Here is a 24,979-nt window from a genome sequence, read left to right on the forward strand (position 1 = left end):
ACAAACAAAACCACTGAAAAAGGAATGGAGGCTAGAATGCCCCTGCTCAACAAACATAGACAAGTGCACCCGATTGGCCCCAAACACCGTGGCGCCCCTTTCGGTATTTCTTTATATTTCACAGTGAAATGATTACCTGCAACTGAGCACGCAACCCCAATTCACTAAGCCTTCGCAAGGCTTTCAAGCATAGAACACCATCACATAAGTGCACTTTACCCATAGGCTCAATCCAAAGGCATCCTCTTTTCCGAGTGCAATTCCATTGGCTGTCCAGATGCAATCACACTGCACCCCAGCTGCACTCTCTTTGAGTGGTTTCCAGATGGCATTCACAAAGCTTTTCAAGCTCCAAAATAAAATCAGCAAAGTTAAACCAAAGAATGACTCATGTAGCACTGCCTGGGCACCTGTGAGCCAAGAAAGAGGCGGCACACGAGGCCAACCAATAGCTTATGGCAAAAAGAAATTGCAGCAGCAAAATCACAACTCACCAAGCCCTGAAAACTCGAACCATGTCCTCAATCGCCAAGAGGACATAGTAGCCAATGCCCAATTGCATTCTCAGGCAAAGAGGAGGGCAAAGGCATGAAGAAAGAGCATTTACAAGAGCCGACCAGCAAGAATTCAACTGAAAAATACAAAAAGAAGCACTTCTGTTGCGAAGAAATGGGAGTTCTTGGGATCAAAAGAAGCGTGCTTCAGAGAGGAATGCATTGAGAAGGTTTTGGAGAAGTTTCATTGCCGGAAAGTCCTCCAAAACTGAGAAAAACCAGTCAACCAACGCGTGGGACCACTCGAAATTCAACAGAAAGCTGTAGCTTTGCAAGAGGAGAGGCCCAAGAGGCGGTAGAAGCAAAAAGGTCCAAAAAAAGCCACTTTTGCAAATTCGACCAGCAAAAGAAGTGCTCAGCTCTGCCCGTTCTACCAAACGCATGGAGGGAAAAGCATATCACTACGAAGGGGAGGCAGAGGGGAAGCCATCGGGCCAAACGGAAGTCAAGGAATCCAAACGGGTGAGGAGTTATGAAAAAAACGGAATTCAGCTGAAGGAGGCTGAAAAACCAGTCCAAAATCTCTACAAAGGGAGAAGATGAGAAAGAAAACCATACATGTGAAGTTTAGAAGGCTCAGGAAGGTCTAGGAATGGCAAAGGAGCATGTAGAAGGCACTATAGCCACCTGGAACTCTAGGGGGGCCATGTACCTTCACTGAAGGTACATGGCCCTCTAGAAGGGCCCATTAAAAATGCCACATCATCATTTTCCCAACAACCACTCTTTTAATTCCTTGGAATGCCTTTGGGCCTAGGGATTAATTACGCTTATGTGCTAGGCACCATGCCGCATTTAATTACACATTATTAAGTCCATGCTTGGACTTTAAAACCAAAGTTGTCACGGTCTTGTAGTACATTAAAGTACTTAGAATTTCACGCCCCTGTGACATACCCCTCTCTTGAAACAGCAAACCACAGTTTGCTGCCCCAAAACACAGGAGTGAGCATGAAATATAGCATAAAAGAGTATACAAGAAAGCCGCAGCTATAGTATACAGAGACAGTGAAAATATGGCTAGGAGAGGCATGCATCCATCCATATACACTGCTCAAAATCTATGTGATCCTCAGCAATCAATAGTCAAGATGCATCAATATCATGAAGTCTCACAACAGAAATATTGTCACCTCAGTATCTCGGATGAAACATACAGTGTCATCAAGCGACCTCATGAAATCACGGTGAGCCCGTCTGTACTGAGGGAGTGGAGGTGCTAGCCCCCTCTCGAACACCATATAATGCTCCAGACACTCGCTCTACTGAACTACCTGTAGAAGCCCGGACCACAATCAGCTCTAACTGGAAAGCATCAAGGTAAAGCTACAATATCCCAGGTGAATTTGCCAGTTCACCTTCCTCCATCCATTTCGCATCAAGTGATGGGTAATTTTGAAATTTTACCAAGAGGCGACGGATAACTTTACCCTTGAGCTTTCTATCTCTGTGTGCCAGAATCTGCTCTGGGACCAGAAGTTCATCCTGTTCTTCCACTTCATCCTCGGGAATATCTCCATGATATTGCTTTAATAAGCTCACATGAAAGGCATCATGTATCTTCCAATGCGGAGGCAACTTCAGCCTGTAAGCTACCTCGTTTATCTTTTCAGAAACCTGGAAAGGACCATAGTAACACATGTTCAGCTTTGTGTACAACCTTTCCTTGCCTTTCTTATTTTTCAGCCTTGCCTTTTGAAAACGCAGCAAAACCCAATCACCTTCTGTGAATACCAATTCTCTGCGGTGCTTATCTGCTGCTCTTTTCTGCTTGTCCTGACTTCTTTGCAAGGCATATTTGATCTTCTTGTAAGCCTCTTCAAGGCTTTCCACAAAACGATCAGCTTCGAAGATTTTCTCTTTTGTATGCAAAATGGGAGGTATCTTTCTGGCACCTTCCACTATTTCAAAAGGTGCTTTACCTGTGGATGTGTGCACCGTATTATTGTAAGCATATTCCAGCATAGGCAAATAATGCTCCCATTTGCTTTTGTGGTCTAAGACATAGCATTTAAACATATCCAAGATGGTAGAGTTTTCTTGCTCCGATTGTCCATAAGACCGAGGGTGAAAAGATGACGAAAAATTCAGTGTAGTGCCCATATTTTCAAACAGCCCTCTCCAAAAGAGGCTGGTCATCCTCGGATCTCTATCACTGATTATGGATTCAGGCATCCCATGATACTTGAAGACATGTTGCAGAAACAATTTGGCCATTTGATCTGCTGTAATTTTCTTTCTTACTGGCACAAAGTGGGCTTGTTTGCTAAACCTGCAAATTATTGTCCATAATCCATCATGTCCAGTAGGACTACGTGGAAGATCATGCCATGGTCTATCCGGAATTGGCAAAGGGTGTAACAACCCAGGTGCCTTCTGCCTGTCAAACTTTACATTCTGACAAACCATGCATGTTCGCACATATTCTTCCACATCTTTCCTCAAAGATAGCCAATAAAAGTATTGCTCCATTGCTGTAATTGTTGCTGTAATTCCCCTATGTCCTGCATATGGAGGAGCATGACTTTCCGTTATGACTTTCTGTCGCATCTGATCAATGACACAGAGTCGTCCATGGATCAAAATGAAACCCTCTTTCAACATATAGTGATCATGCTTTTGACCATCAGAAAGCTGATCATAAATAGTTGAAAAATCAGCATCATTAACATATTGATCTTTCATCACATCTAACACATTGTTGTAAGCAATGCTCAGGAAGTTAGCCCATCTCATGTGCTTTTCAAATAATTTTCTCTGCGTGAGAAAATATCTAAGTGACTGGAGCTGATTTTTATGTGCAGACAGATCATCAGGAAGGTAATGTTTCCATGTGGTCAAAGCATGTATCACTGCTAACATTTCCTTCTCATATGTCTGCAAGTACAATTCAGCATCTTTGAGAACTCTACTCTCATATGCAACCACTCTGCCATTCTATATCAAAGTGCCTCCTATGTTGTTCCCACATGCATCACAAGTTACAGCAAAGGGTTTTGCAAGATCTGGGAAGATAATAACGGGTTCAGAACACAACTTTTGCTTCAACTCTTCAAAAGCTGCATTTTCCTTTGGTCCCCACCGAAACGGTACAGCTTTCTTTTGTAAAGCATGCAAGAGAGAAGCAATTTCTGCAAAGTACTTTATAAACCTCCGATAGTATGAACACAACCCAAGAAAGCTTCTGACTTCATGCAGGATTTTCAAAATTGGCCAACTCCTTATGGCCTCAACTTTTGCAGGATCCATCCTTTGACACTATATGACCGAGAAAATGAATCTCATGCATAAAGAACTCACTTTTCTTGGTGTTTATTAATAGCTTGTGTCTTTTCAACTCTTGAAACACAATAGTGAGGTGTTTCCTATGCTCCTGCTCATTTTTAGAGAACACAATGATGTCATCGAAGAAAGTGCCCACAAACTTTCTGTGTGCTCTAAAAATTTTGTCCATCATTCTATTGAAAGTGGCAGGTGCATTAGTCAAACCAAAAGGCATCACAAGGAACTCATATAAGCCAAATGAAGTGCGGAAGGCAATTTGGTAGACATCTTCAAGCCGTATCCTTATCTGATGGTATCCACTTTTAAGGTCAATACGACTTAACATTTAGGAACCTTCCAACAGATGCAATATATCATCAATGCGTGGAATTGGAAAACGGTTCTTAATTGTGACTTTACTCAAAGCCCTATAATCAATACACATTCTCCAACTGCCATCCTTCTTTTGCACAAGCAACACAGGGGAACAGTAAGGAGAATTACTTGGCTGTATTAATTCCTTTTCCAAGAGTTCCTTCACTTGTGACATTATCTCTTCTTGTTATGCCTTATTGACACGATAGGGAGGTATATTAGGCGGTGAGCTTCCTGGAATTATATCAATTTGATGATTCTCGGGCCTCTTGGGAGGTAATTCTTGAGGAAGTGCATCTGAGAAACAATCCTGAAAATCTGAAATAAAAGCAGCCCTTTCTCTATCTAAAGCAGAAAGAGTAGAGCCTTCCTGAACTGGTTGGCTGTCCTCTTTGACAAAAATCAAGTTCGCTGAAATATGACGCTTTATTACATTGGAAATACAAGAAGCTGAAACTACAGGGATGGACTCCCCTTTCAACTTTACATCAAGTACATGATTTTCGCCTCTATGAGTTGAAGAAATCTTCTTGTTTCTCATCTGCGCATCAGCCCCCACCCTGTACATCCAAGGCATCCCAAGCAAAGCATCACACTCTAGCAAAGGCATAATGTAGAAGTCCTCTGCATCCTGATATCCCTGGATATGCATCCTCAACTTGCCAATGATAGGAGTGACAGGTGTGTTGAGTTCAGGGTTGGCCATATCACACATGCCGGATGGCCCCATTTCCTCAGGCTTGATGCCAAGCCTTCCTGCCATATAAGGAGTCGTGAAATTCGCCTTTGCCCCAGAATCAAAGAAAAACAAACAATTCTGATTTCTGATTTTTCCCCATGCTCTGCACATCTCAGTCTTTTTCGTTTCCTCTTCATCATGTGCATGTGGCAAACTCCCAATCACATCTGGAAGAAGCCCTGCGGAAGGTTTATGTTACACTCTAGCGGAGGTGGCATAACCTCGGAAGAATCAGCCGACATTTCCCTTAAGGATCTACGTTTGTAATATATTTGTTTGCGCTTCATGTAAATGATCGGGAGGGAATTAATGTCAAGGTCCTAGGTGAGGGTTAATAGCACCAGACTAGGTGGATCTAAGGCTAAGGGCCTAATGCAAGCAATGTACCCAGGGGCAAAGGAAATTAAAGTATCCCAAGAGAGGGGTGAAAAGATGCATTAGGAAAGGCCCTATGATGATGACATGTGGCATCTAGATCCATCTAGGGAGATGGGGCTTGTTGGAGTTAGTGAGAGAACGAGAATGGACTTTTACGTGATTTTTCTCTGATTTCGATTTCTCTGAGAGCTCTCACGCTTCAACAGGAATTGGCTGGGTGGAATTTAGTTGGTGCTACTCCCGTGATCTGCAGTAGTAAAGAAGAGGATAAGTATGTGTCATTTGGTATCAGAGCTCAGGTGGACGAGGGGATTACGTATGAAGAGGTTAGCGTTCAGGCAGGGCGGCAAGAGCGCACGGACGGCCGAATTCGCCAAGCTATGAAATTCGTGACAGGCGGGGTCGACGGTAGTATTTGTGTGGTGCCAAGAGAGGGGTCGATGGCAGTCTTGCGGGATGGCCAATAGTGAAGCCCTTCGACGCGATAAGCGGTGTTGCGCGTGAATCACAAGCGTGGGTGAATTTTTGGGTCTCAGCATCGATGCTCTCTTGGCCTACGCAAATAACTTGGAATTAAAATTTAGCTCACTCCTACGCGAACCAGCAGATAGAGTAGCCGCCTTTCGCAAGCTGTTCTTCCGTTGGCTGATTCACAAAGAGATCGACCGGTTGATCGCTATGAAGCTACATGGTTCACCAAAGGCACCAAAGAACGGATTTGATTTGATCGATGAGTTGTCTGCGTGACCTTGGAGGACTATGACTGTGAGTCCGTTAGGGAAGCAGGTCGAAATTTATTACAAGCCAGTCAGCCACGTAGCCAGAGAATGTAGGCGTGGGATATGCGACGGTTATAAAGCCACGCAAATTTTGGGACGGTCGGCGATAAAGCAAGAGTGAGAGAAATCACGATCTAATTGGGATTCCTTAACATCGAATTCATAGACCAGGGAGCACTTTACCCATTTTCCCCTTTGTTTTTGTCATTTCTGTTTTGTTAGAAACAGATTAGGTTTTCATGGGTTGCCAAGTTGCATGAAGGAGAAGATGCCATAGATGTGTTAGTAGTTGTAGCAGACTTGGGAATTTTTTTTTGGCTTCTCCAAAAAAAAAAAAAGATTTTGTGGACAGTCTTTGAGACTATGCCTGTGTGCTTCAGTCAGAGTTGATTTGCAGGAATTTCCCTAGTGTAGGGAAAAGCGGTATTTGGGTTATGCATGGGTCAGATGCCTAGTCAGGGTGCATGTGGGATTGCAGGTATTCCCTAGAATAGGGAATTGTGTCAGAGTGCCAATACACTTAATTTTGTCAGTTTGTAAATACAGTGTTCTAGCGGTGTTTTTTTTTTTTTTTTTAAATAATAAAAATCAAAACACCCATTGACATGAATGGAAGTAGAAGAAGGAGCTTCCAGGATGGACCCTATAGAGTCAGGAGTCCGGCCGACTCAGCAGGTGTCGCGCCCAGTAGTTCACACCTTATCTAGCAAGATTGCATTACTGGAGGATGCCTTGCAGCAGTTATTAGCGCAACAATTACAGGCAAATGCAGGGCAGTATGAACTTAGAAGAGTGATACACAATATGTCTGCCACACCTTCTTGAGATGAGAAAGGAAAGGCTCCAATGGAACTGCAGTCTAGTATCCATACAGTCGAGCCTAGGAAGGCTAAAGTACCTAATATTGCCAATTATAGGCCGGAAAAGTATTCTGGTCGGATGAATGACCGTAGTTCTGATGTCATTGAGGCCTGGTTACACAAATGGGACGAGGCGTTCACCATTTGTGAAATCAGAAATGATATCAAGAAAATCCACGAGGCCACTCACATGTTTAGTGAGGCAGCGGACCGGTGGTGGATTAAACAACAGAAAGATGGTATTGCATCCACTACCTGGGAGGGTTTAAAAGGGAATTTAGGAAACACTTCTTACCTCCTGACGAAGCATCCCGAGCTTGGGATCAATATAGGAACCTTCCTCAAAGAAATTTGTCAGTGGCAGAATACACTGATAAGTTTCGAGAGAGCGTAATGAAGGTTGATGAACCCCTACCTCAATCAATCCAAGTGAAAGATTTCATATTTGGATTGAATGATCGGATTTAAATGGAAGTTCGGGCTAAGTATGCGAACACGTTGGATGATGCAATAGCCATAGCCCTGAACTATGAAGATGCCAAGGGCAGCAGGCCAAGTGGGTTTGCGCAGGTTGGAACCCAGTATGGGTACCAAAAGAAATCTGGGTTTAAGAAGGAGTGGATTAGTAAAGGGAGTGGTTCTCAGCCGAGTGGTCAAGCCAAGCATGCGAAACCAGCTGAAACTCCTAAATCAAGTACCACCATTGGAGTGAAGAGGAAAGTAACACCAATGGCAGCCCGGGCTTGGTCTAAGTCTCCCTTAAACCCAGAGCAAAGAGAAAAAGCGAGGAGAGAAGGCTTGTGTTTTGGTTGCCTTCAGCCTCATCAGTGGAAGGATTTTCCACGAAATAAGGATCGTCGGGTGGCTGAGATGGTAGTCTCAGAATGCGACGTGGAAATAGAGGGAAGTCCCAGAGCAGAACAGATGCAGATTCAGCTAGCGGAATCTTCTCAGAGGTCAGGACCTTGTTTGTTATGTGTGTTTGTTGCTAAGCTAGTAACGAGTGCACTTCATAACATCCTATCTAGGCCCGTAGCAACGGGGTATACAGCCTTTAATGATACGGAGTTAATTAAGATGAAAGGGCAAGTGGCCAATCATGATGTCATTGTGTTGTTTGACTCGGCGTCAACGCACAATGTGATTAACTCCAAGCTCGTGAAAAGGCTGAAGTTAAAGACTAGCCCATCTGACTCTGCGTATACAGTCAGGATGGCAGATGGAAGTTCAACTGAAGTATGGGACCAAAGGGTTACCTAGTTGGAGCTTCGTATTCAGGACTATGCTGAGAAGCTTGATTTTGAAATGACTAAGCTTGCTCATGCAGATATAGCCCTGGGTATGGCGTGGCATTCTAGGAAGAATCCAGCAATTGATTGGAAAAAGCACGTATATCAATTCAAGATGAATGATGTGCTTTACGTCTTACGAGGTGAAAAAGATATACCTCAGGGACCGTTGGTTTTCATGATGAAAATCCGAAAAGCTCAAGAAGAGTTTTTATTCCTTTGTACAGCATCGATAGAGCCGGTTGATGATTCTTCGGCTAGCACTGATGTTGCACAAAGTGGTGAGATGGCTAAGCTGGCTAATCTTATAGCAAAGGAGTTCTCTGAATGTTTCAGGGATGAGTAACCTTATGGGTTACCTCCAGAGCGGAATGTTCAGCATAAGATTGAACTGATCCCGGGGACAGAACCTGTAAATAGACCTCCCTATAGAATGAGTTTTACTGAAGAGGCGGAGGTGCGTAGACAACTGGAAGAATACCTCAAGTTGGGGCAGATTCAACCAAGTTTCTCACCTTTTGCTTCGCCAGTGATATTAAAGAAGAAAAAGAATGATACGTTTCGCCTCTGTATAGATTACAGAGCATTGAATAATATCACTGCTAAGCACAGGTATCCGATGGCTCGGATCGATGATTTGCTAGATGCATTACATGGAGCCGTGATTTTCAACAAGATAGATCTTAAGTGTGGCTACCATCAGAGCCGAGGATGTGCATAAAACCGCTTTCACAGGCAGGTTTGGTCATTATGAGTTTTTGGTAATGCCCTTCGGACTTACCAATGCTCCAGCTACATTCGTCATGCTTATGAACGATTTACTACGTCCGTATATCGGAAAGTTTGTAGTACATTTTATTGACGATATTCTAGTGTTCAGTAAAAGTATTACTGAGCATCATGAACACTTAAGAATAGTGTTTAGTACTTTGAGAAAAGCCAGTCTTTATGTAAATAAAAAGAAAACTATACTGTGTATGGTTAGGCTTGAATATTTAGGAGTCATAATTACTCCAGAGGGGGTAGAAATGGATCCAAAGAAAGTGGCTGCGATACTGACTTGACCAATCCCTCAGAGTCTGACCGCTTTGCGATCATTCTTGGGATTTGTCCAATTTTATCGAAGGCATATCAAAGGATATTCCGAAATAGTATCGCCATTGACTGATATGACCTCAAATAAAGTACCTTTTATATGGGGACAGAATCAACAAGAAAGTTTTAACACCATAAAACAAGCTGTGGTCACGAGACCGGTGTTAAAAATAGTTCATCCCCAGAAACCGTTGTTCCTAGAAACCGATGCAAGTGGCATTGTGGTAGGAGCAGTTCTCCTTCAAGAGGAAAGGCCAGTAGCCTTTGAAAGCAAGAAGCTTTCTCCCTCTCAAAGGAATTGGCCAACTCATGAATTGGAGTTGTATGTTGTTATCCATGCTTTGAAAACATGGAGGCATTATTTGTATGGTTCAGAGTTTTATGTGGATGTGGATCATGATACTCTGAAACATTTTTGTAAACAGCCTGACTTGAGGGGCCGCCAAGCTAGGTGGGCAGAGCTCATGCAGGAGTTTAATTTGACGATTGCTGATGCGTTGTCTCGCATTATGCACAATGAGTTTTACGGTATTAGAGAGTGCTCTAATGACCGAGATTAGAGAAACTCAAAAGGTGGACGAGTTTGTCCAGAGCTCATGGCTTAAAGCTCATGTGTTTAGACTCGGGGAAGAAAAGGATGACCTGGCATCCAGAAAAGGCCAAACATATGCAAAATATACCATAAGAGATGGTATGCTGAAAAGAAATGGCAAGGTTGTAGTACCTAGTCAGAATGATCTCAGGCAGAGAGTCATTCGACAATGCCATGATAGCCCATGTGCGGGACATCCAAGAGTCGAAAAGACATATGATCTCGTGAAGCGGGATTTCTTTTGGCCAAAGATGAAAAAGCATATTCATGAATATGTGACACGGTGTTTTTCGTGTCAGGTAAGCAAGGCCGAGCTGGTGAAGCCACCCGGACTTTTACAGCCCTTGGAGATACCACTAAGTAAGTGGGAGAGCATTTCCATGGACTTTGTTGTAGGGCTGCCTACGACACAAGGTGGTTATGATTCTATCCTTGTGGTGGTTGATCGTCTAACCAAGATGGCTCACTTCATTCCGACTAGAGAGTCTGTTAGTGCCCCGCAAGTCGCGGATTTGTTTATTAGACATATATTTCGTCTGCATGGATTGCCTAGATCCATAGTGTCAGACAGAGATGTCAGATTTACCGGTCATTTTTGGACAGCGGTATTTGAGACACTAAGGAGTTGGGAATGAGTAGTGGGGATCATCCTGAAACGGATGGTCATACGGAGAGAGTCAACCAGATTTTAGAGGATATGCTGAGGGCATATGTGTCATTGAGGCAACATATGTGGGACAAGTGGTTGCCATTGTTAGAGTTTGCCTACAATGATAGAAAACATTCTTCCATGAAGTTTAGCCCGTTTGAATTGAATTATGGTTATAGACCAACAAATCCAACTACAGTTGGAATACCTCACAGAGTGCCTAGTGCCGCGAACTTTGTGGTTCAGATGCGGGAGATGCTAGCACTTGCGAGAGCTAATATCCGCCAGGCTATGGATAGGACCAAGGCGTATGCGGATGAAAACCGGTCTATAAGAGAATTTAAGGAAGGAGAAAAAGCTTTTCTCAGAGTTCCTTCGCACTCGAAGTTGTTAACTTCAGGAGAGTGCGCTAAGTTATCACCTCGATACTGTGGGCCGTGGTTAATTCTAAAGAGAATAGGCAAGGTAGCCTATAAATTAGAATTGCCACAGGGTTGCAAGGTGCACCCAGTTTTTCATGTTTCACGCTTAAAGATATTTTTACATACAGATGACTCACTAATCGAAGGTGTGGTTTTGTTTCAGGAGATAGAGGATAATGCAAGGCGCAAACCAACAAGAATCCTGGACCGAGGAACAATGCAAGTGTGCAATCGGAAGATACCCACGGTGTTGGTTGCATGGCATGGTCAGCCTCTATCAGAAGCTACCTTGGAATCCGTATACCAGTTGCAGAGAGTGGTCCCAGACTTTATCATCGAGGACGCTGATGTCTGAAGAGGGAAGGAATGTTACGCTCTAGCTGAGGTGGCATGACCTCGGAAGAATCAGCTGACATTTCCCTTAAGGATCTACGTTTGTAATATATTTGTTTGCACTTCACGTAAATGATCGGGAGGGAATTAATGTCAAGGTCCTAGGTGAGGGTTGATAGCACCAGACTAGGTGGATCTAAGGCTAAGGGCCTAATGCAAGCAATGTACCTAGGGGCAAAGGAAATTAAAGTATCCCAAGAGAGGGGTGAAAAGATGCATTAGGAAAGGCCCTATGATGATGACATGTGGCATCTAGATCCATCTAGGGAGATGGGGCTTGTTGGAGTTAGTGAGAGAACGAGAATGGACTTTTTCGTGATTTTTCTCTCATTTCGATTTCTCTGAGAGCTCTCACACTTCAACAGGAACTGGCTGGGTGGAATTTAGTTGGTGCTACTCCCGTGATCTGCAGTAGTAAAGAAGAGGATAAGTATGTGTCAGTTTAGGCCTTTTGCCCTTCCGATCAGCCTGTTTATCACCATTCTTATCATCATCTGACCGGTCTCTTTTCTTGGATGGGCAATCATAAGAGCGGTGTCCCTCTCCTTTGCATATAAAACATTTGGTTTGCTCCATGAGTGACTTTTTCTCTTCATCAGATAACTTGGTACGGGGCTGTTTATTAGGCTGTCCACGCCTTTGACCAGCTTTGAATTGGGCTTTCCTCCCTTTTGAAATGGTCATTTGCCATAATTTTTATTTTCAGATTTGATGTCCTTATCCTGGTGTTTGGCAGCCCGTTTGTTGTCTTCTTTCTTTCTGTCCATAAAGCCCAAATTCTTCTCCTGCATCCATGCATATGCTGTCCTTGCATTCTCAGTTAATTGAGTCATAGAACCCACCTTGGTTTTAATGCAATAATCACATAGCTCACTAGGCAATCCACAACAGTACCTCTCTATTTGCTCTTTCAAAGAAACATGCCTATAAGAGCTCAATGGCAGCAAAACATCCCAAAACCTCTGGGTGTAATCATCAAGATTCTTGCAAAGTTTGTATGACAAGTCATGCCAGTGTGAAAGTACTTCAACTTCAAAAGTTGGAGTAAGCCAAGTAGAAGAGAACACTTGCTTAAATTTCAGCCAAGTAGCAGGTGCATCTCCATGAAGCATAAGGTTAGTGTACCACTTAAGTGCATTGCCTTTCAAAAATGTGGTGACCTTCCTCATCTTGGATGATTCTGTAAACAAACCCCCAAGAAATGCAGCATCAAACTGTTGAAGGAATGTGAGGGCTTTGTTCCTGTCGTACTCCATTATATGTATCAAACTTGACATGAGAACCACCATCCTTAAATTCTTTATATACATTTGATATTGGCTGTCCCAAAGATGGGTGTATATTTGCAGCATTCCCTTCACTAGGGAGAGCCATGCTTGGCTGAACATTAGGCATGGGAGCATATGCTGTGGCTTGCATGCCTGGCTGCATTCCCACATTGTCATACATGGCTTGCTTTCTATGCCCAATTGGCGGTGAAATCAACATAGCATCAAAGATAGAATCTGTACCAAAATATTCAGGTTGCTGCCTCAAATATGGCTGAGGTGGTTGAGCCACATTTATGGACTGGACATTATTATTTTGAGGAGTAGAAGTACCCAAACCAAGGCCTTGTGCTGGCTGCTCATACTGTTGCACTGGCTGTACTTTCTGTACCTCTTTCTCAAGTGCTCTTTTGGGTGATTCCTCTCTCTTGGAAGTCACTTTCTGAGTCATTTTTTATGGCTGTCCCTCATGGGAAACTGATGCATGAGTGTGCGGTCCGCTATGAGAAGCTGATGCATGTGTGTACTCACTCTTTCCGTGCTTGTGCTTTCTTGATTTCTTCTTCTTCTTGGCATTTGTTTGCACAATCTGAGCCAAATTTTGAGCCAGCTGAGCCAAAGCAGTCACTGCACTTGCAAGCTGTGCATTCAACATAGTAGCATCATCTACTTCACTGCTAGAACTAGTATCACCGTTGAGCTCAGTTGTAGCTTCATGTGTGGCCTGCTCAAAAGGCATTTGTTGTGCTCCCTGCGGCTGTACACTAGCTGGATCATTAAGGCTTTCCTACCTTCTCCTTTGAGGAGTTGTGGAGTTCTCTTGCTCATGGGTACTCACCATGTTTATGGTTGTAATATTTAGCTGTCAAAAAGTGCAGCAAAGATATCCTTCCACCAAACTACCGAGGCCCACCTCTTGAGAAAGAGTGTGTGGTATCCCGGCAATGGAACCAATGAAACCGGCCTCTAATCACTCAGAGGGCAGTGGAACTAAACCTTTAATCACTTCAGCACTTATTTACAGCTCACAAAGCATATATCACAACCATTAACCATTGCATGATCACCATTTGGCATTTACCCATTTGTTCACAAACAAAACCACTGAAAAAGGGATGGAGGCTAGAATGCCCTTTCTCAACAAACATAGACAAGTGCACCCGATTGGCCCCAAACACCGTGGCGCCCCTTTCGGTATTTCTTTATATTTCACAGTGAAATGATTACAAGTTGCATCTGGGAGACCTCCCCTGTAACTGAGCACGCAGCCCCAATTCACTAAGCCTTCGCAAGGCTTTCAAGCATAGAACACCATCACATAAGTGCACTTAACCCATAGGCTCAATCCAAAGGCATTCTCTTTTCCGAGTGCAATTCCATTGGCTATCCAGATGCAATCACACTGCACCCCAGCTGCACTCTCTTTGAGTGGTTTCCAAAAGGCATTCACAAAGCTTTTCAACGCTCCAAAATAAAATCAGCAAAGTACCCAACCAAAGAATGACTCATGTAGCACTGCTTGGGCACCTGTGAGCCAAGAAAGAGGCGGCACACGAGGCCAACCAATAGCTTATGGCAAAAAGAAATTGCAGCAGCAAAATCACAACTCACCAAGCCCTGAAAACTCGAACCAAGTCCTCAATCGCCAAGAGGACATAGTAGCCAATGCCCAATTGCATTCTCAGGCAAAGAGGAGTGCAAAGGCATGAAGAAAGAGCATTTACAAGAGCCGACCAGCAAGAATTCCACTGAAAAATGTGAAAAGAAGCACTTCTGTCGCGAAGAAATGGGAGTTCTTGGGCTCAAAAGAAGCATGCTTCAAAGAGGAATGCATTGAGAAGGTTTTGGAGAAGTTTCATCGTGGGAAAGTCCTCAAAAACTGAGAAAAACCAGTCAACCAGCGCGTGGGACCACTCGAAATTCAACAGAAATCTGTAGCTTTGCAAGAGGAGAGGCCCAAGAGGCGGTAGAAGCAAAAAGGTCCAAAAAAAGCCACTTTTGCAAATTCGACCAGCAAAAGAAGTGCTCAGCTCTGCTCGTTCTACCAAACGCACGGAGGGAAAAGCATATCACTACGAAGGGGAGGCAGAGGGGAAGCCATCGAGCCAAACGGAAGTCGAGGAATCCAAACGGGTGAGGAGTTATGAAGAAAAACGGAACTCAGCTGAAGGAGGCTGAAAAACCAGTCCAAAATCTCAACAAAGGGAGAAGATGAGAGAGAAAACCACACATGTGAAGTTTAGAAGGCCTAGGAAGGTCCAGGAATGGCAAAGGAGCATGTAGAAGGCACTAGAGCCACCTAGAACTCTAGGGGGGCCCATTAAAAATGCCACATCATCATTTCCCAACAACCACTCTTTTAATTCCTTAGAATGCCTTTGGGCCTAGGGATTAATTACGCTTATGTGTACATTATTAAGCCCATGCTTGGACTTTTAAAACCAAAGTTATCACGGTCTTGTAGTACATTAAAGTACTTAGAATTTCACACCCCCGTGATAGCCCCCCTCAGCCCTCCACCGACCATTGTCTACAATCCCCGTGCGATAAACTATTGAGTAGTAGCAACCATCTTCTAGAGCAAGATTGACTAATTTGGTTCTCTATGGACCAGACGACAACCGGATTGAACCAAACGACTCAGGGCCTGATTTCGTGGCTGCTCCCCTACCCCTTTTCTACATTGCTATGAGTGTAGAGCCATCGGATGATTCGTTTAGACAATATGGAAGTATGTCGCTTCAAGAGAGAGCCTCGGTCAAATAGGCGTATTTTGTTTCATAACGAGTGGATCGATGAACTGATGCTCCTTGCCGAGTTCATTGAACAATAGCCCTTCCCCACTAGTAGATCTTGAACAAGGACAAATCAGCCTAAAGAGAACTTCCTGCAAATCACCCGGGTCGCCATGCCGCCATCGTTGTCCATTGCTTTGTATTAGGTTAGATTCGCTGCTGCAGGTTAGTTATTGGGTTAGGTCTAGTTAGTTAGGTTGGATTGGGGTTAGTTTCAGATGATTAGGTTTGGTTAGGTTAGTTGGGCTTGGGTCAGTTTAGGTTAGTTAATTTTGGTCAAGTTAGTTGGGTTACCATAACCAACGTTAGGTTTAGTTCCTCATGGGATTAAGTTGAACTAACAACGGATGGAACAAGTGCCCTAACTGTACTAGAGGTCCTAGGTTAGTGTCCTAGGTGTCCTAGGTGACTTAGGCCCACCCCCCCAAAAAAAAAGAGAAGAGAGAGAGGCCATTTATAGCCCCTCTACAATGTTACCTGGGCCCCATTTCACAACCTCCTCTTCCACCATTATCTTGAGCCTCTCCATACATATTTTTGGCAGCCATATCCACCAGAATTTCAGGCCTTTACAGCCCATCTTTACCAGCCCTTACAAGGCTGCTTTCAGCCACCTTCTTCCAGGCCTCTCCATCACATTTCAAGCTATGAGACAGGCAAGAATTCACAGCCATCCAGCACATTTGCATTCATTTGGGATAGTTGGACAGCAACAAAGCTTTATTACATACCATGGGACAGATGGAGGAAACATGGGGCAACATGCCTCTCATTTTGGTAGGCTTATGCATTGCTTTGAGCAGCATGCAAAAAGCTTAGGGCAGCTTCAACGTAAGGAAGGTTCACAGCACAATAGAATCCTTTTGATTACCATCCGCAATCCATTGTACCCCATTACATGGGAGTTTCATCAAGTATTTTCTCCTTTTGGGCTTATTGAGAAGATTGTGATGCATCAGATTTCAGGTGGAGTCCAAGCTGAAATGCATTTTGCTTCATGAGCTAGTGCATTGCATGCACGAAACACGTTGCATGGTCGGCATATATATGATACCACCGATCGGTATTTTTGAGAAAATACCAGTCGGTGTTGGGATTTATCGGTCAGTATATAGCCGGTCAACCGGCGCACGTTCATCCTTGTATCTTGTCGCCCATCTTTTCACCACATCACTATTAAGCATGCAATAGAGGTTGATATTATTAAGCAACTCCGTGTCTATTACTTTGCTATGTCCTTTCCCTTGAGGCACAATAGAGGCCATCCTTAGGTCTTGATCATCCTTACAGGGTGCATTGACTGGACCAATATTTGGTCGAGAAAGACATGAAGGCACGAAGTACATCCCTCCCAAAAGTCAAATCAGAGAGGAGGCTCTACATAGAGTCTAGACCACCTCAAATGCAGCTTGGAAAGCAAATGCATCCTGGACAGATTTATGTGGAAGAACGCCATATGCCTAGTACACACGAGTGTGCGGGCCATGTGGGACATTGATATTGCCTTATCAAATCAGCACCATAGCCACATCTTTTTGAAGATTAGGATTTCATCTTGGAAGCCCTATACATGGGCAGCTTTCAAAGACCACATGGGTGTCAAGGCTAAAAGGAAATTACTTCTGTACAGCCCAAGGTTGAAGGCCTTACATGTGAGGACTGAAGATCCCTGGAATGCTGAGGAAGCACAAGAACGAGCCTGAATATAGCATCCATAATGGCTATGTGATTGTGGAGCTTCTTGATGATGAGCATGCAAGGTGCGATCAACGCTTACATGACCCAGGAGGTGCCACAACATTTAAGGAAAATAACTATTCTATTTTGTCTTTTGACCTAGGTGGCTTGTATGCTGTAGCATGTTTATTCTACAACAAAGAGTTTTAAATTTAACCACTATTACTTGCAATTTTGAGGACAAAATGGAATGGGAGAGGGGGAGGTAATAGGGGAGTAGGATAATAAGAGAGTGAAATGAGTGAGGGGAGTTAATAGGGGATGAAAAAGAGGAGGGTGAGATGGGGAAATATGGGATTTTGGGAAATGGAAGGGTGGGATGGGGAAATGGGAGGAGTATGGGACGTGGTGGAAATGTGGGATGGGAGTGGTGGTAATGGGGGAGGAAGAAGAAATGGATGGGGGGAGGGCCAATGGAAGATTGGGATGAGGGATGGGGGTCCAATGGGAGAGCGGGAGTAATGGGAGCCAATGGGAGAGGGGAAAAATGGAAAGCCAATAGGAGAGAGGGGAGGAATGGAAAGCCAATAGGAGAGGAGGAGGAAAACCTAGTTTTTCTTATATATAGTCTTCCTTCTTCATTCATTCTCCCCTCATTTTATTCATTGAAGCAAGAAAGCAAGGACGAGCAAGAAAGCAAGGAAGGAAGAGCAAGAAAGCAAGAAAGAGCAAAGTTACAAACTTTTTCCAAGTACTTGTAAATTTTTTTGATTAATTCTTTATCTAAGTTTTGTAGATTTGTTTTTTTTAATTTGAAGAGAGAGAAAGAAAGAAAGAGAAAGAGGAACTAGAGAGAGAGAGAATTATATTTGAGCGGGGATGGTTGTAATGAAGTTGGCCAAGTTAGTGGTGGTTAGGATTATTAGTACGTGGGGGTGTTTGCAAGATAGAGAGGTCAAAGGGGATAAGGATTACTTTATAAGTACCCTCCCCTCATGTGCAATGTATTTTTGGATATGACATCTAATCTATCTATTCTCCTCCTTCCTGCTACTTGCAGCCAACTCTCTCTCTCCCCCAATCTCTCTCTCTCTCTCTCTCTCTCTCTCTCTCTCTCTCTCTCCTACCCCTTCTCCTTCCTTCTCTCCCTTCCTCTCTCTCCTTTCATCTCCTCAATCCCCTTTCTCATATCTGTCCCCTTCCCCTTTTCTACAGTTTCTAGGATACTTCAGCCATACCATGGAGTGTTGCTACTTTAGCCCTAGTATGGCCTTGTGGGCAGTTAGGACATTTGATTCACTTACTTGCTGTGACTGAAGGGGAAGGGGGCTGCTTGGAAGAAGGAGGGCCAAGAGACAAAGGAGGGGGAGAGGGGTCTCCTGATCTGTGAGAGAAGGAACTTAAAGAATGCCATCTCTGGCTACCACCAACATAGGGTCAAGAATAGGAACAAAAGTAGGGGCCTCCTAGTCTGCAGAAGCTGGTGGAGGAATGCCAACTCTAACTGCAACCCAATGAGAGGCAGCAGGTGTCGGATGTGCGGAGGAGGTGCCAAAAGAACGCTTTGTCGGGAAGTTGCACCAAAAGGCTGCTTGGGCCTTTTCTTCTTCCTTGGGCAATCTCTAGCAAAGACAAGGAGCCTACCTTCAAAAATGTATCCGTCTTTGCTACTTAGACAAAGAGTCTAAATCTCTTTCATTGAAGGATAGCTTCGAGGTGGGGCATCGGATCGTGGACGCTCCTTGATTCGCCTTGATCTTTTTGAAACTCGTCTTCTTTAGATAATGCTTGCCAAAAAAAGAGTTTCTTGTTTTAAGTACCACATCGATGGTGTCCTGAAGATTCATAGGGCCTATGACCTCAATTTATCCACACAAGACTTTGCTATTCAATCAAGTCTTTTCTAAGATAACCCAAGAAAGAGTAACATATTCATGGACTTTCTCTTCTTGCTTTTGCCAGATAATACTCCATTGCAACATCATATCCCTTTGAACTAATGGACAAGAAACTGGTTCTTAAACTTCTTCCAAGCATGAGCATACTGCCCAATACTAGTCAGAGCAGCCCACCATAAAGGAGCACAATTTCAACCCATAAAGCTCAGCCTAGGGCTGCTTATACAAGGAGGTAGCCATCCAAAATTCACAAAAACTATACATACACTGATGGCCATTTGGGCAACCTTGCAGGGGTACTCTCGGGCAGCTTCTGCTAGGAGAGTTATGTTTTTAAGAGAATAAGGGGGCTCCCCCTTCTTCTCTGAGACTACTATAGGGTTGAGATGGCATTTTCCGCCTCAACCTTGGTTGTTTTATATTCCTTTTTGGCGAATGTTTTTTCATGCATTGCATGATATATTTCCGCCTTGAGCTTTCTCTCGCAAGTTTTGTTCATATTAATAGAAGTCTTTTTCCTGAAAATAAAAATCATACAAACTACGTACGTACTTAGCTTTTCATGCAATATGGTATATGCTGGGTACGGCTGCTGCGCCTGCTACTCCCGCTGCCCCTCTTCTCCTCTCCTGTCCAGCCCCCTCGTCACCTTCCGCCCCCCCTCCTCCTCCTCTCCGCCTCTTCTCCACCTCCTCCCACCTCCAGCCTGCCACCCCTCCGCCTCCTTCCGCTTTCACCCTTCTGCCTTCACCCCTCCGCCTCCAGCCCGCCACCCCTCCACCTCCTTCCACCTCCCTCTCCTCCCTACAGCCCACCTCCCTCCTCCGCATGCAACCCGCCTCCTTGTCGCCTCCCCTCCACCCCTCTTTCGCCTCCTCCCGCCTCCCTCTCGTCTCCTCCCACCTCCTTGTCTCCTCCCTCCTCCCCTCCGCCCCCTTTTCTACCCCTTCTTCTCCTTCCAGCGTCTTTCTCCGCCTTTTCTTCACCCATCTTCCCCTCCTCCCTTTGCTGGTGATGCTGCTCATAGGCCGGGGTTCCCTTAGCTGCTAGATCTATTTTGCCTAGGCATTAATTTGTGTGTCCACCGTTGCACTATCAAGCCTTCTTGGTCTCCCGCCTTAGTTTACGCAATTATGGTTGACGTAACATTCCCTTTCCCTTAAGAATAGTTTACGTACTCAAAAACAAAATTGGGAAACCTCCTCTGGAGATTGCTTACCCTTTCCCATGTTGAACTCTCTTTAGGTCTATCTTTCCACTTAACCAGACATTCTTGCCATATAGTATGTCGTGTTCTTTTTTCTTGTTTATCTAAAATTCTTTCTGGTTCGTGTGGTAAAGATGCTAGTTCAATGAGTTCAACTAAGACTTCATTTCCAATGAGATTATCATCATCTCCTAATTTTCTTTTTAGCCTACTAACATGAAAAACTGGATATACTCTACATCCCTCCGGTAAAGCTAATTTGTAAGCAAGTTCTCCAATCCTCTTAAGTATTGTGAATGGTCCACAATATCTAGAAGACAACTTCGGACATTTGCCTATCTTTACAGATTCTGAAGATTCAGATACCTTGAGGTAGACTTTCTCATTTACTTCAAACTCCAACCTTCTATGGTGGGGGTTTGCATAACTTTGTGCTCTATCCTGAGCTCTTCTTATGCTATCTTTAGCTAGCTTAAGCATTTGATTCATATCTTCAAGAAAGTCTTTGGCTGCTTGAACCTTCTCTTTTTCGAGTCCCACTATCATTGGGGCTCTTGGTTGAAATCCATACATCATCATGAATGGACTAAAACCTATAGCTGAATGTTTGGCACTATTATATGCAAATTCTATTATGGGCAGATACTATTCCCAATGGGTTTGCCGTTTACTTACATATGCTTGAAGCATATCCTCAATGATCTGATTGACTCTTTCAGTTTGACCACCACTCTGTGGATGATCTGCGGTGCTCATATTCAATGAAGTTTCTAACCTCCTAAACACAACCACCTAAATGAGCATATACCTGGTAAATTGTAATAAGGTCTTTGAAGTCCTACCCTACAATCTTCCCTAGTCCCTCCTAAAAAGAAAAAGTGGAGAAATGGTTCAAGTTCTCATACCCAAGATGAGCACACATCCGAGATACATAACATGCCATCAACAGAAGCTCAATGATGTCGAATCGATTTGGAGAGTCGGATTTTTGGGCACCCCTTTGTTTCAAGAACCCCCCTTGAGAAAAACGTTCTTAGATGCTTTTTTGAAAAAAAGGGCTTTTCATTTGCTATATTTACTTGCAACTATGTTTGATTGCCACCTACTCCGCCGAGTGTTCCAGGAGGATTGTCCCATGCATGGATAGACCCTAGTCCCCATGGGGATAAAGCGGAGACCCAACACCCTCCTGAACATAGCCTACAAGATCTTAGCTAAGGTCTTGAGTCTGCATTTGCAACCCTTCTCCTTAATATTAGCAATGATACGGATGAATTGAGCCTTCTTGGAAGGAACAACAAATAACCAGGCTTTTTAGCACGATGGATTAGAAGTCTTGAGTCTACATTTGCAACCCTTCTCCTTGATATTAGCAATGATACGGATGAATTGAACCTTCTTGGAAGGAATGACAAAGAACCACGCTCTTTAGCACAATGGATTAGAGGTCTGAATGGTACATGCAAGCAACTTGAATCCTCTTCGAAGGAAGCATTTAACACAGTGGATTAGAGGTCTGAATGTTATATGCAAGCAACTCGAGTCCTCTTGGAACAACAAAGAGACTAGGCTTTTTAGCGCACTGATAGGCCTTTTCTTCTTAACACTCAGTACATCAAGATAAAGGCTCTTCCTCCCTTGATAGCGCATTTTGGAGACTGGGGCGTGTTTAGCAAAGTACACTAGGTTGGTGGGGTATGGCCCTAGGAAACTTTCCTTTCCCATTTGCAGTGAGAGGCATATTGCACGTGTCACTTGCCATGTCATGTGGCTGCAATGCCACATGGCTGTTCCATGCCACGCCACTCGAAGAGATGTTGCTGTCCATGCCACATATCCCCCACGACTGCTTGTCCCATGCCGTGTCACTCACAACGTGGCTCTCCTTGCCACGTGTCATGTTGTCACATTTCATGTGGCTGAGTCGCCGCTTCTATCTTGTTGGTCCTTTTTTTTGGCCTCCGTGCCACTGGCTAAATTTTGCCATGTGCTATTTCAGTGGACTAAAAGTTAAGAGCTTTGGAAACAGATAGAACAAACGGAACGTTAGCAACACTTTAAGGAAGGAAATACAGCAACATGACTGTTCAAAAGAAGAAACTTTTGCAGAGCCTAGAGAAAAAGGGTTTTCCGAATGGAGAATTTTATCCCTGGATGAAAACGGATGGATGGAAGAACATTAATGCATGCAGATAATGTGACCAATGACGTTGAGAAGCGGTTCAAGCATCCAGCCGAATTCCTGCCATTGTATGCTCAATAGCGTTAATTCATCAGAAGAAGACTCTTTTACAGATGCCTTGCCAGCGATCAATTACACTCTCCTGTCTTCTTCTCTTATTATAATCCATGCTCCTCTCGTTATGAACGAAAACATGCCAAGATAGTTGCCCGGAACACCAAGTGCCTCCTGGGTATCGCCTTTATTAGCAACCACGTTAGGATACGACGCTCACAGAGCTAGCAGTTGAGGGGAATTGCCAACTTGTTTGAGGCAAATGTCCCTCAACAGAGAAATCCAAATTTACTATAGACATCTACCTGTAATTGCGGATTAAAGACAACAGAGAATTAAGCACTTGTGTTAATTTGCATAGCACTTGGGTTGATTTGGATAACTGAGCAACGTGATCATTTCAATCAAAAGCTTAATCTATGAAACAACGTATGTCCGTTATGTAGCAAACACACCATAGTTTCTTGTCCAAAAATCCAATTGCACTTAAAGGAACAATACTATACCTTCTAACGTGGCTCCACATGAAGAGAGAGCTGTCAGACAAACTAGTACGACAAAAGTTTTGAATCGTGTATGTACTCTCTTCATTAGGTGCATTGCCACACCTCTCTCTCTCGCGCTCCCCCCAGGACTTCCGCAGCTCGATTGTGGAAACCCAAGTTCTGGTATCAGTCATGACACCTGGCGTATTTTGTGGACAACGGTTCACAGTGTGCAGACTTGTGCAAGCTCTCGTTTCCTCATATTTCAAAAGGTACGAGAAAGTGTTGCATAACGACAGTGAGTAGTTAACGGCGCATTCAAAAGTCTCCGCAGCCACTCTCATGGACGGAACGTACATCAACCTACAAGCCGCCACAGAAAGAACCCTTCCATCCCCTGCCAACGTGGCAACAATCCACGGCCAACAGTCCATTTTCGAGCACTTTTCTTCTCGAAAAGGCTTGCATTCCCCTCTAGAGGACTCGACACTCAAGGCTTGGGACCCACTAAAGTCGGACTACCTCCACACAAAAGGACCTAGTTGCAAATTCGAACAAGGGGAGGACGCAAATTTCATTCATGTGGCCCACCCAAGATGGTGCATGGAAAAGGGGATTCAAATAGTAAGATGGAAAATTTCAATCAAGGGATAGAAATAGAAATTGCAACTTAGCCCAATCAGAGAGGGCAGGAGAGAGAGAGGGAAGAGGGGGGGGGGGGGGGTGGTGTGGAGGGGGGAAGGGGGGGGGCGAGAAAAAGATGGAGGATTTCCAGGGATACAAATAGCAAGTGCAACGTGGCCCAATCATAAAAATATATTTTTGTAAGAAATAAAAGCATGAATTTTCTCTCTTGGAAAACATTATACCCTATCCCCTTTGGGCAAGGCAAAAAAAACGAGGTTCTAAAGCGATTCTTTACAATCTAAAAGCAGATGTTGAGCCTCTACACTCAAAAATTATGACGTGTCACACTACTATTCTTGGTTTTCTCCCAATCCCTCCTTGTAACCAGGGGCTCATTCAGCAAACCGGTTTCATGCCCAAAAATCATCATTACAAAAAAATATGCTCACGTGAATATTTCATTTTTGCGTGAACAAGCTCTTACACACTCAACCTGGAGCAGTCCTCTAAGCAAACACATGGAAATACATTGAGATCACCAGTAACTATGCTAGCTCTTATATAGCCATGTAGTCATGAGAATGCGTCATGATAGTCGAGAGTCAAAATCACTACATAATGCTAAGGCTGGCTTAGATTTAAAATCAATTGTCTGATTGGGCCATTTTGCCAATTTTAGAATGGTAATCCATTAGATCTACTTGTAACTGCATTAACATTTTGCCATTTTGTCAAGATCCACTAAATTTCTTAGCCATTCGAGAACTCTCTCAACCTATTCCCCTATATATCGTAGGATGATGATGATTCAAATTTCCCCCCAAGTTAGCCAATCAAACAACGTAACAAAACCAAGTTATCAAGGTGGCAAGACCTCTACACCCTTGTACGGGATAATATGAAATAGCTCTAAATAAATTCCTCATTTTAGTGAAGAGGGGAGACTAGAGGGTGAAATAAGAGAAGAGCATAGGTCAGAAAAGGGATTGGCGACCAAGAGGAGAATGAAAAACAAGGAGAGGAGAGGGAGCAAGGAGGGCGAAGATGGGGGGACAAATTAATGTGGAGCCCAATTAGTTGAGAAGGAGGGAGGGGAGGGGGAGTAAATGGGGGCAAATTAATGTGGAGCCCAATTAGTTAAGGAGGAGGGAGGAGGAGTAAATGGGTTCATCATACATTTGATAAATCTTGGCCCTACACAAAACCATTCTTAAGGCACCTAAGAGGGGTCAAAAGTCCTCCAATGATTAGTGAAGAGGAAAGAGGAAAGGGGTTAAAGGGGTGTCTGTGTGTATTGGGGAGTGTGTATTGGGGACGGGGGAAGGGACTCGAGGGAGGGGGGTGAATATAGGATCTAAGGGGAAGGAGGGACCTAGAGGAGCCCCTTGATATACATA

The 24,979-nt window shown here is 43.9% G+C and overlaps 1 protein-coding gene across 4 annotated transcripts in view; it reads right to left on the reverse strand.

The window, feature by feature from the left end:
* Nucleotides 1–23,304, reverse strand: part of LOC147898805 (proline-rich receptor-like protein kinase PERK3) — a 103,744-nt gene extending 80,440 nt beyond the window's left edge. Inside the window, exon 1 of one of the 4 annotated variants that reach the window (XM_087379279.1) lies at nucleotides 22,977–23,304. In XM_087379279.1, the coding sequence (XP_087235405.1) occupies nucleotides 22,977–23,299 (323 nt within the window). In that variant the 5' untranslated portion in view covers nucleotides 23,300–23,304. The remainder of the gene's footprint in view (nucleotides 1–22,976) is intronic. The other 3 variants (XM_087379277.1, XM_087379280.1, XM_087379278.1) reach the window with 3 other exon arrangements.
* Between the last annotated feature and the right edge of the window lie 1,675 nt (nucleotides 23,305–24,979).

This window comes from Dipteris shenzhenensis, chromosome 9 (assembly GCF_047967505.1).
Source record: "Dipteris shenzhenensis isolate YYH24624 ecotype China chromosome 9, Dip_SZ_1.0, whole genome shotgun sequence".
Taxonomy (NCBI): domain Eukaryota; kingdom Viridiplantae; phylum Streptophyta; class Polypodiopsida; order Gleicheniales; family Dipteridaceae; genus Dipteris; species Dipteris shenzhenensis.